General features: G+C 53.7%; 1 protein-coding gene across 1 annotated transcript; it reads right to left on the bottom strand.

Moving 5' to 3' along the window:
• Nucleotides 1-152: 152 nt before the first annotated feature.
• IQCN (IQ motif containing N) lies at nt 153-14,275 on the bottom strand (the record flags this gene model as incomplete). Its single annotated transcript, XM_082836521.1, has 5 exons — nt 153-1,052; nt 6,606-6,764; nt 7,802-9,786; nt 11,336-11,397; nt 14,271-14,275. 5 exons carry the CDS (start codon nt 14,273-14,275, stop codon nt 153-155), a joined length of 3,111 nt encoding a protein of 1,036 aa, XP_082692647.1.
• Between the last annotated feature and the right edge of the window lie 4,342 nt (nt 14,276-18,617).

Genomic DNA, 18,617 nt, shown 5'->3' with positions numbered 1-18,617 from the left:
TCCAGATCCCTCTCATTTTCCCTCGCACCATGCCCGAGACACCCCCGTAAGCATAGGTAGACCAAGACCCAGACTGTGGAGGGCTTTATTCATTAGACCCAGAGAGCCACATGGCTCCTCCCCTGGAGTTCCCCCACTGGTAAGCCAAGGTCCTAGACACCTAGCCACGGCATGTGCTGTGAGTTGTCCCACGCCGCTGGTCCCAAGAGCGCATCCGTGGTGAGAGAGGCCCGGGTGCAATGGCCGCGCCAGGTGGCTTGAAGCATCTTGGCTGCTAACCGCCGCTGCTTCAGCTGGCAGCGTACAGCGAAGCCCCTCCAGGCTGACTGAATGGCCGTGGCTGCCTTGCTCTGGCTCTGGTGATGGGGTTGCCAGGGGCTCTGGGGGTTTGACCGGGTGAGGCAGCCCCGTGGCATGCCGGCCTGGCCCGCAGCACCCTGGCCCGTGCCATGCAGCACCCGGGTGGGCAGGGTATGGCCGCATATGTGGCATGTGCGGGAGCTGGAACCCACAAGCATCACCACGATGGGTGGGCTCCCCAGTCCGGAGCTCAGTGACTGGCAGAGACTACAGACACGTGGGTGGCAGGACTGGAAGCAGCGGTGATCAGACGTGGTCCTGGCCCTGCTGCCCGTCTCAGCCCACATGCCTGGGAGCAGCATCTGCTGGGTGCAGCGCCGGCGGATGCAGAAGCCTCGCCACGCAGCCTGGATGACTGTGGCGGCTCTGCAGAGCCAGGCCAGGTCCCGCCGTACACGGTAGCCACGCCAGGCAGCCTGGATGGGGATGGCCCACTGATGCCACACCTTGATGGTACGGCGCACCAGGAAGCCACGTGTACACGCCTGGAGGATGACCACCGCATGCACGATTATCTCCTCCACAGCCTGCGCCGACGACGTCACCAGCTCCCCCGGCTGTCTGGGATCCACCACCGCCATGACATCCCACGCGCCCCCAGGGGCCGCAGTGCCGTCTCTGGGCCCGACCGCTCCACTGGGGACAGCAGAGTTCCACGCTTGGCTGCCAGACACGCCATTGTCCTCAGGACCCTGGAGTACAGCGGGAGTCAGGGATGCCCCGTGACTGTCTGCAGGAGCCACGGAGCTAAGGGAATTCCGAGACACCGGCGGCGACTCCTGGTTAAAGAGGGGCCGCCGGGAACCACTCGGTGAAGGCTCATAGCCCAGAGGCACACTCCGAACCCCCGGATTCAGCCTAGGGAAGACCATCCGTTGTGCCACCTCACCAGTGTAGACTGTTGGCGCCAGGGCCAGCGGTGCGCCTGTGGAATGTTTAGGAACTTCCTGTGAGGACCTGGGGGCATCCTTCTGCTCCTGATGGGCGGGGCCCGTCCCAGCCACAGAACTGTCCGGCATTTGTGGGAAAGGGACATCGTGCGTGGCCCTGAAGGATTTTCTAGGGCCGAGGGACTCATGGCCATCCTGAATCAGACCCCCAGACACTGGCTTCTGGAGCGCGCTGGATGCCACCCCTCTCACCAGGGGTGGATGAAGTGGCACGTGTGAGGCCACGCTGGTGGCCCCTGACTTCCGGGAAGTGCTTGGGGTCCCCATCCCAGCCACAGATCCTGGGTGTAAACCGGTTGCCAATAGTACTGCCATGGGCCAGCTTGGGTGACCCTGAGATGACAGTAGAAGCCATCGTCCCACGGGAATGGCTCCGGGACATGTGAGCCGCCGAGGGGCTCTGGGGCACAACATGAACCATGGAGGGGCTCCGGGGTACAGCGTGAGACACTGATGTCTGTTGATGAGCCAAAGTGCCCTTGACAGACCCTGTCTGCGCACCGGGGACCCCGCTAGCAGCCACAAGGTGGGAACTGGGGGCCCCCCAATTGCTGGCTGACCTCTGATGCAGAGTTGGGGTGCCACCACTGGCCATGGAGTGCTTGGCAAACCTCGGGGACTGTGGAGGGACAGAGGCCATGCCGCTGGTCATAGACATAGCTTAGCTGGGAGCCGCCTCCTCCAAGAGCGGCATTTGGTCTTTGGCAAGAGTCTGCAGGGAATTCTTGACTGTGGTCGATGTCAGTTGCCAGGGGACTATGGGACATCCACGGGGTTGCCTCAAGGACCTCGGACTCCCAGTTGGATATGGACCCCTGGGGCAAAGCCTCGTCCAGGTCCTCTGGCTTTATCACAGTCTGGTGGCCTGTGGTCTCAAACAGCATCATCCCAAGAGCTTGGCTCAACTGTGAGGCTCTTTGCAGAACCGTAGGCACTTGGTACACTCCCTTGGCTGTGCCACTAGCTTCCTGGAGACAAGCTTGAGCCAGGCCAGGGGTACGGGATGCCTGGAAGGAGGCTGTGGACGCTTCTCCTGCCAGGGCTCCGTGATATTGATGGGGAGAGAGCCCAATCAGCGTGGACCCTTGGGGCAGGCTCTGGGCTACGCCTCCAACTGTGGAGGGTGGACCAGCTGTCCTAGCCATGGACTCCAGAACTAGGTTCTGATCCAGTCCCCCAGGCATAGGGGGGTCCACACTAGAGGCCACAGGACAAGGAGGGGTACTTGAGCCCACCCCACTTGCCGCTGAACCTAGGAGCAGGCTTGGAGCAGTTAGACTAGCTGACGGTCTTACAGAGAGACCTTGCCTCTTCCCACCAGCACCGGATGCTGCATTCAGGCTGGGGGACACTGCAGTTGTGACAGAACTCAGAGGCAGGGTTCTGGCCATGCCACTGGCCCCAGAACCTGGAGGAAGGCCCTGACCCATGCCACTGATCACGGACCCTGGGGAAAGGCCCTGGCCCATGCCACTGACCACAAACCCTGGGGGAGGTGTCTGAACCACACCACTGACCATATAACCTGGTGGTGGAAGGCTGGGGCCACACAACTCATCATGGACCCTTGAGGAAGGCTCTGGCCCACACCCCTGATCACGGACCCTGGGGAAAGACTAGGGGTCATACCACCGGCCCTAGTACCTGAGGCCACAGCTGTGGTCATCCTACTGGCTACAGAACCTGGCAGCACACCACTGGCCATGCCCATCCCAGGCTCCTGGCTGACAGCATCTGCTTGTTGGTAACTGGATTTGGAGATTGGAAGCACAGAAGGACACTGTTGGTCCAAAGATATTGGGAGATCGACATTGACCTGAGATATGCCGGGGCCCACATTGGTGAGGGAAAACTTGGATGAACTTACATCCAATCCACCGGGCACTGAAGCTGGAGAGAAGCCAGGTCCCGCCTCTGAGGCTGGTTCATGGATCAAGGGGGCACCAGCCACAGAGGCCCAGGATGTAATGGGGGCCGTGCCCCCGGTCACTTGAGATTGGCTTGGGCCCATACCAGTCACCACGCTTCTCCACCCCATACTCCCTGACATGCCAGGGGATACAGGTACCCGAGACATACTTAGGAAGATACCAGCAGCCAAGGTCCCCAGAGGCACATTTGGAAGCATGCCAGCAGCCACGGTGCCCTGGGACATGCTTGTAGCCCTGCCCCTGAACAGAATCCCCTGAGATATACTGGTTCCCTGGCCCAGACAAGAGTCCTCTCCACTGGCCACAGATGCCTGGTAGAGACTTGGAGCTGAAAGAGTGACAGCAGACTGTTCAGTTATGCTTGGGTGTCTCCCACTGATACTGGATGGCTGATGAAACCCAAGGGCCACCTTGCGGAGCTCAGGGGCCTGGGGATGTGGGGTCACCCCACTAACCATCAGAGGATCTTGACACGGGTCCACCCTAGTAGACACAGCTGGCTGGCTCAGACCCCGGCCCATGCTGTTAGCCACTGATGGACATGGTGCACACGAGGTGACTTCAATGGCAAAAGAGGAATGACGCTGACGGGGAGCCACTGCACTCACCCTTGAGGACGGTAGATTTGAACCCATGCTACGGGCCCAACTTGGCTGACAGAGTGCACAACCGATACCACTAATCACAGAGGGCTGGGCCAGGCTGGGCATCCCCCTCCCAGCCACAGATGGCTGGCCTAGGCTGGGGGCCACCACATAAGCCATAGGAGGTTGGCCTAAGCTAGGAGCCATCCCACTGGTGAAGGATGGCTGGGCTAGGCAGGGGTTTACTCCAATGGTCATAGATGGTTGGCCTAGGCTAGGGGCCACCCCAATGGTCATAGGTGACTGGGCTAGACTGGGGGCCACCCCACCAACCCTACATGTCTGGCCTAGGCTGGGGGTCATCCCATCAGTCATAGGTGGCTGGCTTGGGCTAGGGGCCCTGCCATGAGTCACAGGCAGCTGGGCTAAGCTGGGGGCCACCCCACTGGTCACAGGTGGCTGCGCAAGGCTGGGGGCCACCCTGGTGGTCATAGATGGCTGGGCTAGGCTCAGGGCCACCCCACTGGTCACAGGTGTCTGGGCAAGGCTGGGGGCCACCCCACTGATCACACGTGGCTGGGCTAGGCTGGGGGTCCCCCCACAAGTCACAGGCAGCTGGGCTAAGCTAGGGGCCACCCCACTGGTCACAGGTGTCTGGGCAAGGCTGGGGGCCACCCCACTGATCACACGTGGCTGGGCTAGGCTGGGGGTCCCCCCACAAGTCACAGGCAGCTGGGCTAAGCTAGGGGCCACCCCACTGGTCACAGGTGGCTGGGCAAGGCTGGGGGCCACCCCAGTGGTCATAGATGGCTGGGCTAGGCCCAGGGCCACCCCACCAGTCACAGGTGGTTGGGCTAAGCTGGGGGCCACCACACCGGCCATGGATGGCTGGGCTAGGCTGAGAGCCACCCCACAGGCCATCAATGGCTGTGCAAAGCTGGGGACCACCCCATCAGTCACCAATGGCGGAGCTAGGCTAGGGGACACCCTATTGGGCCTGGATGTCTGGCTTAGGGTGGGGGTTATCTTACTGGCCTTAGATGGCAAGCTTAGGGTGGGAGTCATCTTACTGGCCACAGATGGCCCAGATAGGCTGGCGATCACTCTACTGGCCACAGAGAGCTGGTCTGGGTCTGGGGAGACCTTACTGGCTACTGTAGGCTGGGATAGGCATGGGGTCAACCTACCGGCCACAGATGGCCGCCAATAGACCATAGGGACCACATTACTCAAAGACAGACTGAGGGTCGACCCAGTCCTATAGGGTTTCTGGGACAAGCTCTCCTTCAGATTCATGGAGCTTTGGCCTGAGGACATATCTCCCTCATCATCTGAGCCCCAGTGGACACTCTAGGTCATGCGACTGGCCACTGAACTGTGACGCAGAAGACTGGTCGTGGAGGTTTGGGGTCATGTGCCCATGGCCTGCTCTCTCAGACTCTTCCATGCTCCCAGGTCCCTGGGACCTCTCCACAGGCGCCCCAGAGAGGAGAGGATCTAGATGAAGCTCCCTGTCCAAGCTGGCTTCCCAGGACTACTCCTCCACCAGGTCAACAGCGGTCATGCTGGCCACAGACTTGGAGGAAAGGCTGAGTGAACTGCAGTTGCGCAGTGAGCTCTGGGAATTGCTCACATTGGAGCCATAGTCTGTGGAGCCCTGGGAGAAGCTTCTGGCCACGTCACTGTCTGGACCCTGTGGCAAAGTGGACACCAGTTCATTAAGTATATGGCTAGTCACCAGCTCCTGTGGGCAGTGAACACTGGAAGTGGTACCCCGTGCTTGACTTTTCTCCTGCCCAGGGATGGCTGTATGGGGAAGGGTGGGCGCCAGCCTATTGCCTGGGGAGGCTTGGAACAGACTGGGATCAACCTGAGTCTTGAGTCCCCAGCAATGACCAGGAGCTACGGAGCCGGGCCGGAGATCTGGGGTTATGACACAGGCCTTGGGGGCCTGTGGTTGTGCTTTGCTCACCGTGGAGGCATGTGGTGGACTTGGGGTCACCTTGTTGGTCATCTCCCTAGTGCCCATGGAGGCTCGTTTAGGATCTGGGGACCGAGTTCTCTGCATGGTCTCCTCAGGGACCATAGATGACTGTTGCGGACCTCTGACCACTGAGGGTCGACACACACCGGGAGGTACCCTGCTGACCCCGGAGGGTTGACACCCGCAAGCCGACCCCACATAGGCAGCGGCACACTGGTGGGAGTGGGTGCCCCTCCCACGACCTGCAGTGACGGGAAGCTTGCCCGGTGCCACTACCCTGCCCTCCCCCGACGACGCCCATGGACGTGGGGCCGCCCTGCTGACCTCGTGTGGATTGTGGGCGCTTGGGGTCATGCTGCCACTGGCCAATGACGGCCGGCTCATGCTTGGGCCCACGCCATTGGCAATGAGTGGCTGCCACAGACTGGGGGGCGGCTGCTGGTGGGGTGAGTTGGGCAAATTGGGGTCCACATCACTCACCATGGGACTGAGATCTGAGGCCAGTTCACTAGCCCTTGGGTGCAGGCACACATTTGCCTCACGGACCTTGGGGGTCAGGTACAGATTTCGGGTGTCTCTGCTGGGTCCCATCTCCTGTGACAGAGTGGGGTCCAGGGCAGCAATCAGGGGATACTGATGAATGGTCAAGGGGTCCAGCAGTCAAGGAGGCGCCCACAGAGACCACCGAGGAGCAGGGTGACCCCCCGAGCATGGCTCCATCCCCCACCTCTTCCAAGAGCCTGGAGGGCCAGCCTGTGATGAAACCCTCCGAGGCCCCACCCCAGTGAACCCTGACCTTGCTGGGCTGTAGTCTCATGGGGCCCAGGGTGGGACCCCATGCAGCCGACGGGCTCCTCCTGCAGTCCACCTCCACCAGGGTCGGCATCACAGTCACCCCGCTTCCCGCCGTTTTCGCGGCAGCCTTGGGGAGGACGACTCCAGACCTCAGGGCCACCTGAGAAAAAGACTGGCTGAGGACTGTGCCCAGCTCACCCTGACACAGGGCCTGGTTCAAGGTGGCCCGCTCCCCCTCCATCAGGGCCTTGCTGAGCACGTCCGCCAGTCTGCCCTGAATGGCCTTAGGGAGCTCTGCCCGCAGCTCGCCCCGGGCCAGGGCGCAGGACAGGCTGGTGGCCAGCTTGCCCCAGGACAGCGCCTTCACCAGCGCCGTGCCCAGGATGCCCTGGGGCAGGGCCTTGGCCATCGTGGCTCCCGAGACCTCTTTGGACAGGGCCTGGTCCAGGGCCGCCCTCACTTCCCCCTGGGAGAGGGCTTTTGCCAGCAGGGCGCGGAGAGGTTCTCCTGGGAGCCCAGCAGGGCAGCCAGCTCAGCACATAGGGAAGCGAGCTGGGAGGCTGCCAGCTCCTCCTGGCAGGGCGGGGCTGGGCTGCTTGTTGACAGCTGGGCCCTGTCCCCCCAGGATTCGACATTGCACGTGGTGTGCCCAGCAGAGGCCAGCAGAGGCACCAGCGTGTTCTGGCTCTCAGAGGCCCCCTGGCGTGGGCCCTGGGTGGCCTTGCCCTGCACGTAGATGTGGGACAGGAGCTGGGTCAATCTGTCCTCTGGCTTGGCTCGGGGCAGGGCGCCAACGTGCTGGCAGGGCTGGGTGGAGGCCTTGAACTCGACTAGGAGTGGTTGGGACTGGGTCTTGCTGCTGAGCTCAGCGGCCTGGCGGGCTGCATGGAAGCTCTTGGCCGTTTCTGTGGCCAGATGTGCCTGGGACGGTGCCTGGGTCAGCGTGGTGGGCAAATGTGCCTGGGACTGCACCTTGGACAGATGTGACTGGGCTAGGGCTGTGGTCAGCTCAGGGGGTGGATGTCCTTGGGACGGGCCCTTGGTCAGCTTGGTAGAAACATGTGCCTGGGACGGGGGCTTGGTCAGCTCGGCCGGCAGACGTGCCTGAGGCGAGCCTGTGGTCGAACACGGGGCCGGTTGTGCCTGAGGCAGACAGGTACCCAGACGTGCCACAGCTGTTTCTATAGGCTCACATACCTGGGATAGGGCCTTCACGACATCCGTCCTCAGGTGTGCCTGCTCGCTCCCATCCTCAGCCACTTTTGACCAGGACGACACCACGGGCACTTCCATGGCCTCACTGATGTTAGACGCTGTTTCTGTTTTCACCCGTTTCTGGGAGAAGTCCTTGATTTTCTCACCTTCCGAAGGAGGCCTGGCTGTAGGCTTGGGATCCCCAGCCCCCAGATGTGATGGGGGGAAGCATTTCATTTTTCCCTTAGTCAAGTACGGGTGGGGTGAGACCTTGGTCACCCCTGCTGCCTGCCTCGCGTTCACCACAGCCTTGGCCTTCAGTCCACTTAGACATGTGTGGGATGAGGTGTCGGGAATTCCGGCTGCCGCCAATGCTGAAGATGGAGGTTTGAGATTTTCAGCTGCTGGAGGGGGCAGGCACAGGGTCCTGAGGATGGCGGCTACCGAGCGTAACTGAGCTGGGGTCTTGGTTACCATGGCCGCCAGGTGTGTCTGGGCAGGAGGACCTTTGGTCACCGAGATGCCTTGGAGTGTCTGATGAGATGGGGTCTTGGTCATCGTGGCTGCCAGGCGCACCTGGGGTGGGGTCTTGGCCGTCACGAGCGCTGCACACGTCTGGGGTGGGGCCTTGGTCATCCTGGCTGCAGGGCGTGTCTGCGTTGGAGACTTGAACATTGAGGGCAACAGGCATAACTGGGGTGGAGTCTTGGCCATCATGGCTGCTGGTCGTGTCCGGGGTGAAGTGTTGGTCATCGAAGCTGATGGTCTCATTTGAACTGAGGTCTTGGTCACCGGGGTCACTGGGCAGGGCTGGGGTGGGGTTTTGGTTATTGTTATCATGGGCACTGGGCACGGCTGGGATTGGATTTTGTTCATCGTGGCCGCTAGGCATGAATGGAGTAGGGTCTTGGTCACTGTGGCTTGTGAGCACGTCTGGGCTGGGGTCTTGGTTATCACGGGTGCTGGGCCTGTCTGTGGTGGCCCTTCGAGGACCTCTGCTTCCATGTGGGCCTGGGTCTGGCTCTTGAGTTGTCCTTGAACTGCCTGGGCACATCTTCCGGATGGTGGTGGCCCCGGGCCTCCTGCCTTGTTAGCTCTGGCAGTAACTTGCTTGGTCTTCATCATGTCCCCCTCTCCGTGGACAAGGCAGGCATTTCTGATGGTTCTTGTCAGCAGGCATGGGAGGCACTTCGCCTCTGGACTCACAGGACACGGAAGTCTGATGGCAGCGGTCTGGTGTGGAAGGAAGGCGACGCTGGGGCCTCCGACAGAGCACGTACCCGGCTGTGACATGCCCTGGGACTGCAGCAAGGCCAGCTGGTGGGTACGAGCGGCCAGGCCGTTGGAGGAAGGAAACTGGGTCTCCTTGCTCGCCATGGTGGGCTGGGCCAGAAGGGACTTGCCCTCTTCCAGATGCTGGAACCGCACCTGCCGGGGCGAGTGGTAAGGGATGTCCCTCTCCTCCACCTTCGCTTTTTTCTCCACCGTCTTGCCAGACTGGAGGAGGCACCTGGTGTTGAAGCGTCGCCAGGCCTCCTGGATGGCCTTGGTCACCATCACCTGAGAGATTACCTTCTGCCGGAGCCGGTAGCCCCTCCAGTTGGCTTGGATGAGGGTGGCTGCGTGGGACAGCATCATGTCCATTTCGTCCACCAGGACATTCTTGAAGGTCTGGCTCTCCACCGCAGCCCGGAGGCATGGGACATGATGAGCCACCGTCTCGTCCTTGTCTGGCTGTTGCACAAGGGTCTCCTCGGATGCAGGCGGCTCATGCCGGGGCCGTGGATGCAGTGTCCCTGCTTTGCCTTGGAGATTGGGGACGGGCTGATAGGAGCTCTTCCCACTGGGTGACACCTGTAGCTGCAGACGCAGTGTCCCCACTTTGTCTTGAAGGTTGGGGACGGCTGATAGGAGCTCTGCCCACTGGGTGACACCTGTAGCTGTGTTGCTTGCTGCCTTGCTTTGGTTCCTAGGTGGCTCAGCTCTGCCTGTGGGGGGTTATAGGGAAGTAAGTGGTCAGGGAGCAGTGTAATGTACACATGAGGCCTCCTGGCTGGGGCGGGCACTCACCCCAGAACCTACATCTTCTTGCTCCTGGCACCTTGCCATCTTCCTCCTCTCCTTGGCAGGCCCTCTCTCTCCCAGCCACATGCCCAGGTGGCCTTTGGTACCCATGTCTCCCTCATCATCCTGGGGCTACTCCAACACCAGCACGCAGGGCACGTTCTCACCTGAATGTCTGACCACCTATCTGCTTTTCGACCTTCTTCTGTATCTGGAACATACTGTGAGTACAGCACTGATCACAGTATTTTGGAAATATCCTGTTTGTGCGTGCATGCGCCTGGTGTTATTATTTGCTTTTCTCCATCGACTGTGAATTCCTAGAGGGCGGGAACCAAGTCTGAGTCACTTCTGTGGCCCTACCTCAGTCACAGGGCTTGGTTCCAAGTTTTGAACAGGTATTGGCTGGGTGGCTAGCTTGACCAATAAATGAGTGGATGAGTGGACTGAAAGTTGGATGGATAGATGGTCTCATGGCTAGATACTGAATGGATAAATCAGTGGACGCGTGAATGCTGGATGGGTTGGAGGAATGGATGAAGGGTAGGGCTGCAAATGGATGAGTAAATGAAGTTGACGAATGAATTGATGAACAGATAAGTAAATAAGGAAATGGACACATGGATGGATGGATGAACGGATGGATGAGTGAGTAAACAGATAAATGGATGGATGTGTGGGTGGATGGAGGAATGGATGGCTGGAGGAATGGATGGATGGATAGATGAGTAGGTGGGTGGATGGATAGATGCGTGGATGGGTGGGTGGGTGGCGGGATATATGGATAGATAGAGGGAGGGAGGAGAGATGAGTGGGCAGATGGATGGATGAAACCTGAGTAGATAAATGTGTGTGAATGAAGAAAGCTGAAGGAATTGGTAAAGAGATCAATGAATAGGAGGTGGACTGATGAATGGCTGGATGGATCAGTGAATGAATGGGGGATAACGTAGATGATGGATAGATCAATGACAGATGGAAGGGTGGTAGAGGGAAGAATGAGGGCATGACTGGCTTTCAGAAGTACTTTGACTACCTGCTGAAGACAGAACCAACTGACCTTCCTGATGACTCATGAGGAACCAGTCCTCAGTACAATCTAGCTCTCTCTTACTCATGAGCAGTTAGGGCTGTCTCCCAGTGGGAACGAGGCCAAGGCTGTCTTATCTTTAGGTTGTCTCAGTTTCATGGCAGAGCCTACCCTAGGTTGGAGGCCTGGCACAGATCTTCACGCCACCTCCAGAATGGCGCTGGGATCTTTCTTGTCTCTGGATTTCAAGTGTTTTAATAGGACACTCAATTGTCTTTCAAGTTGCTGAGATAAATGAAATCTTTTTAAATGTTAATGTTAAGTAAATAAATAAATCTTAGTCCATCTGCTGTTAAAAAAAAAAAAAGAAGTACTTTAATGCAGAGAGAGTTCAGACACTGTCAAGCAGCCCTGATGTATAACCTGGAGCATAAGACACTTACTTTGCAGAAGTACCCCCTTCTGGCTGGACCAGTCAGACTTCATACCTTGGAGGGTCACAGACCTGGAGGAAAAGCAGGAAGAGAAGGTGCAATCTCAGAAGCCAGCTTGCAAGAGGAAGCAGCCTTCATCCCTTCAGCCCATGCATTGCGCAGCTACACTGCCCTGGGTTGGCTCTGTCCCCAAGACCAAAACGAAAAGAGATGTTAAAAGCAAAAAAACTAAATTCTCTTTAAAAAAAAAAAAAAAACACAACTTTTTTTTTTTTTTTCTCTTTGCAAATCTCGCTCATTCAGAGGTAAAACTAGAGAAATACCAGTTAGGCCAAAGGGTAGGATAAAGCCACCATCAAAAATTGGCACTTCTGGGGCTTCCCTGGTGGCGCAGTGGTTGAGAATCTGCCTGCTGATGCAGGGGACACGGGTTCGAGTCCTGGTCTGGGAGGATCCCACATGGCGCGGAGCAACTGGGCCCGTAAGCCACAACTACTGAGCCTGCGCGTCTGGAGCCTGTGCTCCGCAACAAGAGAGGCCGCCATAGTGAGAGGCCCGTGCACCGCGATGAAGAGTAGCCCCCACTTGCCACAACTAGAGAGAGTCCTCGCACAGAAACGAAGACGCAACACAGCAAAAATATTAATTAATTAATAAACTCCTACCCCCAACATCTTCTTTAAAAAAAAAAAAAAGGCACTTCTGGGCTTCCCTGGTGGCACAGTGGTTAAGAATCTGCCTGCCAATGCAGGAGACATGGGTTCGAGCCCTGGTCCGGGAAGATCCCACATGCCACGGAGCAACTAAGCCCGTACACCACAACTACTGAGCCTGCGCTCTAGAGCCCGCGAGCCACAACTACTGAGCCCACATGCCCCAGCTACTGAAGCCCGTGTGCCTAGAACCCATGCTCCACAACAAGAGAAGCCATCGCAGTGAGAAGCCTGCACACCACAACAAAGAGTAGACCCCGCTTGCCACAACTAGAGAAAGCCCGTGCACGGTAACTAAGACCCAATGCAGCCAAAAATAAATAACTTAATTAATTTTTTTTAAGAATTGGCACTTCTGCTACAATTGTCAGTGAATCTCCTCCACACACACGTTTTTGGATTTAAAAAAAAAAAAAAAGATGAATGTGCAAGGAAGTCTATTCCAGTGGGGTTTTTTAAAAAAATTTTATTGAAATATAGTTGATTTACAATGCTGTCTTAGTTTCAGGTGTATAGAGAAGTGATTCAGTTATACATACCTAAATATATATACATATATGTTCTTTTTTTACATTCTCTTCCATTATAGGTTATTACAAGGTATTCAGTATAGTTCCCTGTGCTATACTGTAGGCCCTTGTTGGTTATCTATTTTACATATATCCAGTGTTATTTTGTACTTAAAAACAAAACTGGAAATAACCAAAAAGGTGATTGCTAGGGGGCAGTTACAAGTGCATAAAGAAAAGTACTCAAGGATGTTCATCTCTATAATTTTGAGAAGAGTCAAAACTGGAAACAAGCCAAATGGTGGTTTAAATTAATCAATTGAATATTCATACAGTGGTATACTATCCAGCCATTAGAAATGGTGTCCAGACCCACAAGAATGGCTAAAATTTAAAAGGTGAATACGTCACAACCACTTGCAGAAACGATCCATATCTTGACAGGAACTCCACAATTCCACCCTGACAAATATACTCAAGAGGTCCAAGTGTTTATACTCACCCCAAACCAGAAAGCACCCAAATGCCCATCAACAGAATAATGAGTATCAAGTGTATATTCATCAATATATTAATATGAACGAATAGGACTAGAAATACTGACTTATTTATACCCGTTCAACACATCAATGAGAATGAGGTCAGCACTATAGAGAAATCTCACATACATTGTTTTGAGTGAAAGAAGCTGAACATAAAAGAGGACAGATTGGTTATTCCAATTATAGGACATTTAAAAGGGAACAGAAGGGCTTCCCTGGTGGCGCAGCGGTTGGGAGTCCGCCTGCCGATGCAGGGGACACGGGTTCGTGCCCCGGTCCGGGAGGATCCCACGTGCCGCGGAGCGGCTGGGCCCGGGAGCCATGGCCGCTGAGCCTGCGCGTCCGGAGCCTGTGCTCCGCAACGGGAGAAGCCACAACAGTGAGAGGCCCGCGTACCAAAAAAAAAAAAAAGGGAACAGAAGAAATTAAGGTCTGCTATTAAAAGTCTGGCCAGTGCTTCCCTGGTGGCGCAGTGGTTGAGAGTCCACCTGCCGATGCAGGGGACACGGGTTCGTGCCCCGGTCCGGGAAGATCCCACATGCCGCGGAGCGGCTGGACCTGTGAGCCATGGCCGCTAAACCTGCGCGTCCGGAGCCTGTGCTCTGCAACGGGAGAGGCCACAACAGTGAGAGGCCCGCGTACCGCAAAAAAAAAAAAAAAAAAAAAAAAGAGTGGCCCCCGCTCACCACAACTAGAGAAAGCCCACGTACGGCAACGAAGACCCAATGCAGCCTAAATTAATTAATTAATTTAAAAAATAATCATAAAAAATAAAAAATAGCCCAGGACTTCCCTGGTGGCGCAGTGGTTAAGAATTCACCTGCTAATGCAGGGGACACGGGTTCAATCCCTGGCCCAGGAAGATCCCACATGCCGTGGAGCAACTAAGCCCATTTGCCACAACTACTGAAGCCCGTGCGCCTAGAGACAATGCTCTGCAACAAGAGAAGCTGCCTCAATGAGAAGCCTGGGCACCGCAAAGAAGAGTAGCCCCTGCTCACAGCAACTAGAGAAAGCCCGCATGCAGCAACGAAGACCCAACGCAGCCCCAAAAAAGGATATAGAAAAAATGAGGGAGTTTGGCCTTTTAGTCAAGGTGGCAGAATGATGTGATGTGGGAACCTGACCCCCTTCACTCCAACATAGAAATAACAGATAGAATATTTTAAAACAATGTTACCACATGGTGATCCTTTTTTAATGTATAGAAATATCAGATCACTACATTGTACGCCAGCAACTAATGTAGGTCAATTATACTGCAAAAACAAACAAACAAACCCATAGAAAAAGAGACCAGATTGTGGTCACCAGAAGGGGTAGGGATGGGGGCAGGGGAATTGCATGAAGGCAGTCAAAAGGTACACACTTCCAGTTATAAGATAAATAAGTACTCGGGATATAATGTACAACATGATTAAAATAATTCAAACTGGGGCTTCCCTGGTGGCGCAGTGGTTGAGAGTCCGCCTGCCGATGCAGGGGACATGGGTTCGAGCCCTGGTCCGGGAAGATCCCACATGCCGCGGAGCAACTAAGCCCGTGCACTACAACTACTGAGCCTGCGCTCTAGAGCCCGCGAGCCACAACTGCTGAAACCCACACACTAGAGGCCGTGCTCTACAACAAGAGAAGCCACCGCAATGAGAAGGCTGTGCACCACAACAGAGTAGTCCCCGCTCGCCACAACTAGAGGAAGCCCGCGTGCAGCAACGAAGACCCAACGCAGCCAACAATAAATAAATAAATTTATATATTAAAAAAAAGAAGAGTAGTAAAGAGGACTTTGACTTGCCAGATTATAGACATCCTCAAAAGCCATCATAATCACAGCATGGTTCCCATCCAGGACTAGACAAAGAGACCAGTGTGACAGAAGAGTGAAACCAGGAATTAACACCAATGCACCAAGGATACATTGTATTTCAATTCAGGAGGGGAAAATTCTGTGTTTAAACAAGTGGTACAAGGCAATCTATTTGGAAGAACATAAGTTTGGACCTCTATCTCATACCATATTCTAAAAAATTCCAGATGGACTGAAAAATGATAAGAACATTTATTAGTCTGTGAGTATAACCCGTAAATCACTGAGCTGTTGTAAAACTAAACAGGAAACCCAGAAGCTTTGAAAAAGGTAAACATGTTTGACATCATAAAGACCAAAAAAAATATTATGGCCAGTGACGCCATAAATAAGGCCAAAGTACAAAAGACTGGGGGAAATGTTTGCAGTGAATGTGATAAAGAGTCCTTAATTGCCTGCTAAAATAAAAATACCCATACTTTTTGGAAGATTATGACAGCATCCAGTCTCTGCATCTTAACATTCACAATGTCTAGGTATAATCCAAATTGACTAGAAATATGAATAAACTCAAAAAAATGTAACTCATTCTCCTGAGAAAAATTTATCAATGGAGTATGACCCCAAGATGCCCCAAATGTTGGCATTATCAGTCAAGGATTTTAGAGCAGTTATTATAATTATGCTAAATAGGAAAATATACTCGTAATGAGTGAAGAGGTGGGACATCTCAGTAGAGAAATAGAAAAATAAAGGTATTAGAAAAGAACCAGGTGGAAATTCTAAAACTGAAAATATACAATGTCTGGAATTCAAAAATTCTCTGGATGGGCTAAACAGCAGAGCGTAGATGACAGAAGAGTCAGTGAGTTTGAATATAGATAGAAATTATCCAATCTGAAGAACACAGAGGGGATAAAGAATGGGCCATAGAGCAAGCGTTAGGGACCTGTGGGACAAGATCAAAAGGTCTAACATAGATGTAATTGGGGTCCCAGAAAAAAGAGGAGGGTATAAAAAGTATGTAAAGAAATAACAGCCAAAAGTCTGTTGGAAAAAAATTTATAGGTTTAAAAAGCTCAGAAAACCCTACGCAAGATAAGCACAAAGAAACACACACCTGGCTCAACACAGTCAACATCCTGAAAAGCCAAGATCAAATCTTGAAACCAGTCAGAGAAAAATAATACATAACATACAGTGGAGCCATCATTCAGCCAGCTTCTCATCCAGAAGACACTGCAGCAGTCTGGGCTCAGTCAGAAGATCGAAACCACACCACAGATTAAATGAGGGAAGTTTAATACGAAGAATTGTTTATGATGATAAAACAGTAACTATGGGCTTCCCTGGTGGTGCAGTGGTTAAGAATCCACCTGCCAATGCAGGGGACACAGGTTCGAGCCCTGGTCCGAGAAGATCCCACATGCAGCGGAGCAACTAAGCCTGTGTGCCACGACTACTGAGCCTGCGCTCTAGAGCCTGTGAGCCACAGCTACTGAGCCAGCGTGCCACAACTACTGAAGCCCGCACACCTAGAGTCCATGATCCGCAGCAAGAGAGGCCACCGCAATGAGAAGCCCGCGAACCGCAACAAAGAGTAGCCCCTGCTCACCGCAATTAGAGAAAGCCCGCGCGCAGCAACGATGACCCAGCGCAGCCTAAAGGAAACTCTAATGTGGTTTCCTAGGGAGTATCCCCAAGGAAGGGCAAATTTGGAAGAGGTTAAGCCGCCTTGGAGAAGATGTGGTTTGACCCACCAGATGGCAGAGATATTTGCTGGTTTGGCCAGACCGAAGCAGAGCTGGAGTTGCCAGGCAAGCAAAAGGCCACCCCCTGAAGTGCACGTGGAGGAACAGGTGATCAGTAACTGGTGATATGAGCACACGTCAGGAGTCCAGTTGCTGGTATGGGCAGAAGGCCTGCAGAGTGTGTGGGCCACCGTGGGGGCTTTGGGTTTTGGGTCAAGAAGCCTACAGAAAGATTTTCACCAGGTCATGTCTGCAAAGTCGCAAAGGGATGACGTTCTAGACCCATGAGTGGGGCAGGTTCACCAGGAATCTTCACACCTCTACCACTGACACTTCCCAGCAATGTTTCACCAGTACCCTCTACTCACTTGAAAGGAGACAATGAAAGGAACTCCTTGGTATATTACAGAGTAATGGACATATTGAAAGGTACATTTGGAGGCAAGATGTAATAAATTGAGAACTGACATGCACCCTAAGTGATGAAAGAACAAAAAAACCTGCCAACTGATAATTCTATACCTAGCAAAAATGTCCTTTGAGAGTAAAGTTCAAGACATTTTACAGAAAACAGAAGCTGGTCCTCCTTGAGTTGCATCTTTTATTTTTTTTTAATTTATTTTTGGCTGTGTTGGGTCTTCATTGCTGCGTGTGGGCTTTCTCTAGTTGCGGCGAGCACGAGCGGGGGCTACTCTTCGTTGCGGTGCACGGGCTTCTCATTGCGGGTGGCTTCTCTTGTTGCTGAGCACAGGCTCTAGGCGCACAGGCTTCAGTAGCTGTGGCATGCGGGCTCAGCAGTCATGGCTCGTGGGCTCTAGAGCTCAGGCTCAGTAGTTGTGGCACACGGGCTTAATTGCTCCGTGGCATGTGGGATCTTCCCGGACCAGGGCTTGAACCCGCGTCCCCTGCATAGGCAGGCGGATTCTTAACCACTGCACCACCAGGGAAATCCTTGAGTTGCATCTTGAATTGCCGCCTAGTTTTGGTCAATTTACCCCGGGGAAGTCCTGCAAGCCAGAATAGAGATGACTGTATGACACAAAGCATCACTGAAATTTTTCAAAATGGATAGGCTTTGTGGAATTTCCCCGCTCAATGTGGGGTTGGTAGGCTAGGCGCTCAAAGAAATCTCACGCACACCTTTCTCTGTAGACTCTATGAAGTAACAGCTGTCAACGGAGATACTCAGAGATTTCAAGCTGCATAAAAAGGTTTTAAACTCCTCAGAAACAAAAGTGGTTCTCTAAGCAGTATGCAAAGAATGAGAATCAATTCTGCCTCAGAGAGGAAGTAAAAGAAGCAAGATGATCGATATCTTGTAATAAACTCTAATGGGAAAGAAACTGGAAAAGAATATATATATATATATATAAAATCTGAATCACTTTGCTGAAATTAACACATTATAAATCAACTATACTTTGATAAGAAAGAAAGAAAGGGAGAGAGAAAGAGAGAGAGAAAGAGAAAGAAAGAAAGAAAGAAAGAGAAGCAAGATGACACATGACTGGTCATCTCTGCTTGGTCCAAAATGTGCAAAGAACCTGGTTTATGTGGCTTGTGTAGCTCCTATGCCCTGAGAGATGCTTTGTGCCCGGACGGCAGTCATGGGTGATTACCTCCAAGATGACCATGCTAACTGGAGAGCAAGGGCTGTACTGCTGTGTCCCCAGCTCTATTGCCAGCCTGGCACATAATCAACCAACACAGATTGCTTGTTGGGTAAGTGCTTGTGGATGTGTCTTGTTATTAATCAGTTAGAGGGTCTGATGCCACCATACCTTCTCAGGTGTGTCCCTTTAGCTTTCTAAGAATCTAGGCGTAGGGGATTAAGAGGTACAAATTATTATGTATAAAATAATCTACAAGGATGTATTATATAGCACAGGGAACATAGCCAATATTTTATAATAACGATACATGCAGCATAACTTTTAAAAATTGTGAATCACTACACTGTATACCTATA

This window comes from Leucopleurus acutus, assembly GCF_964270905.1.
Source record: "Leucopleurus acutus genome assembly, chromosome: 3".
NCBI lineage: Eukaryota > Metazoa > Chordata > Mammalia > Artiodactyla > Delphinidae > Leucopleurus > Leucopleurus acutus.
Note: the sequence above shows the minus strand (reverse complement) of the source record. Positions and strands in the feature narration are given on the sequence as shown.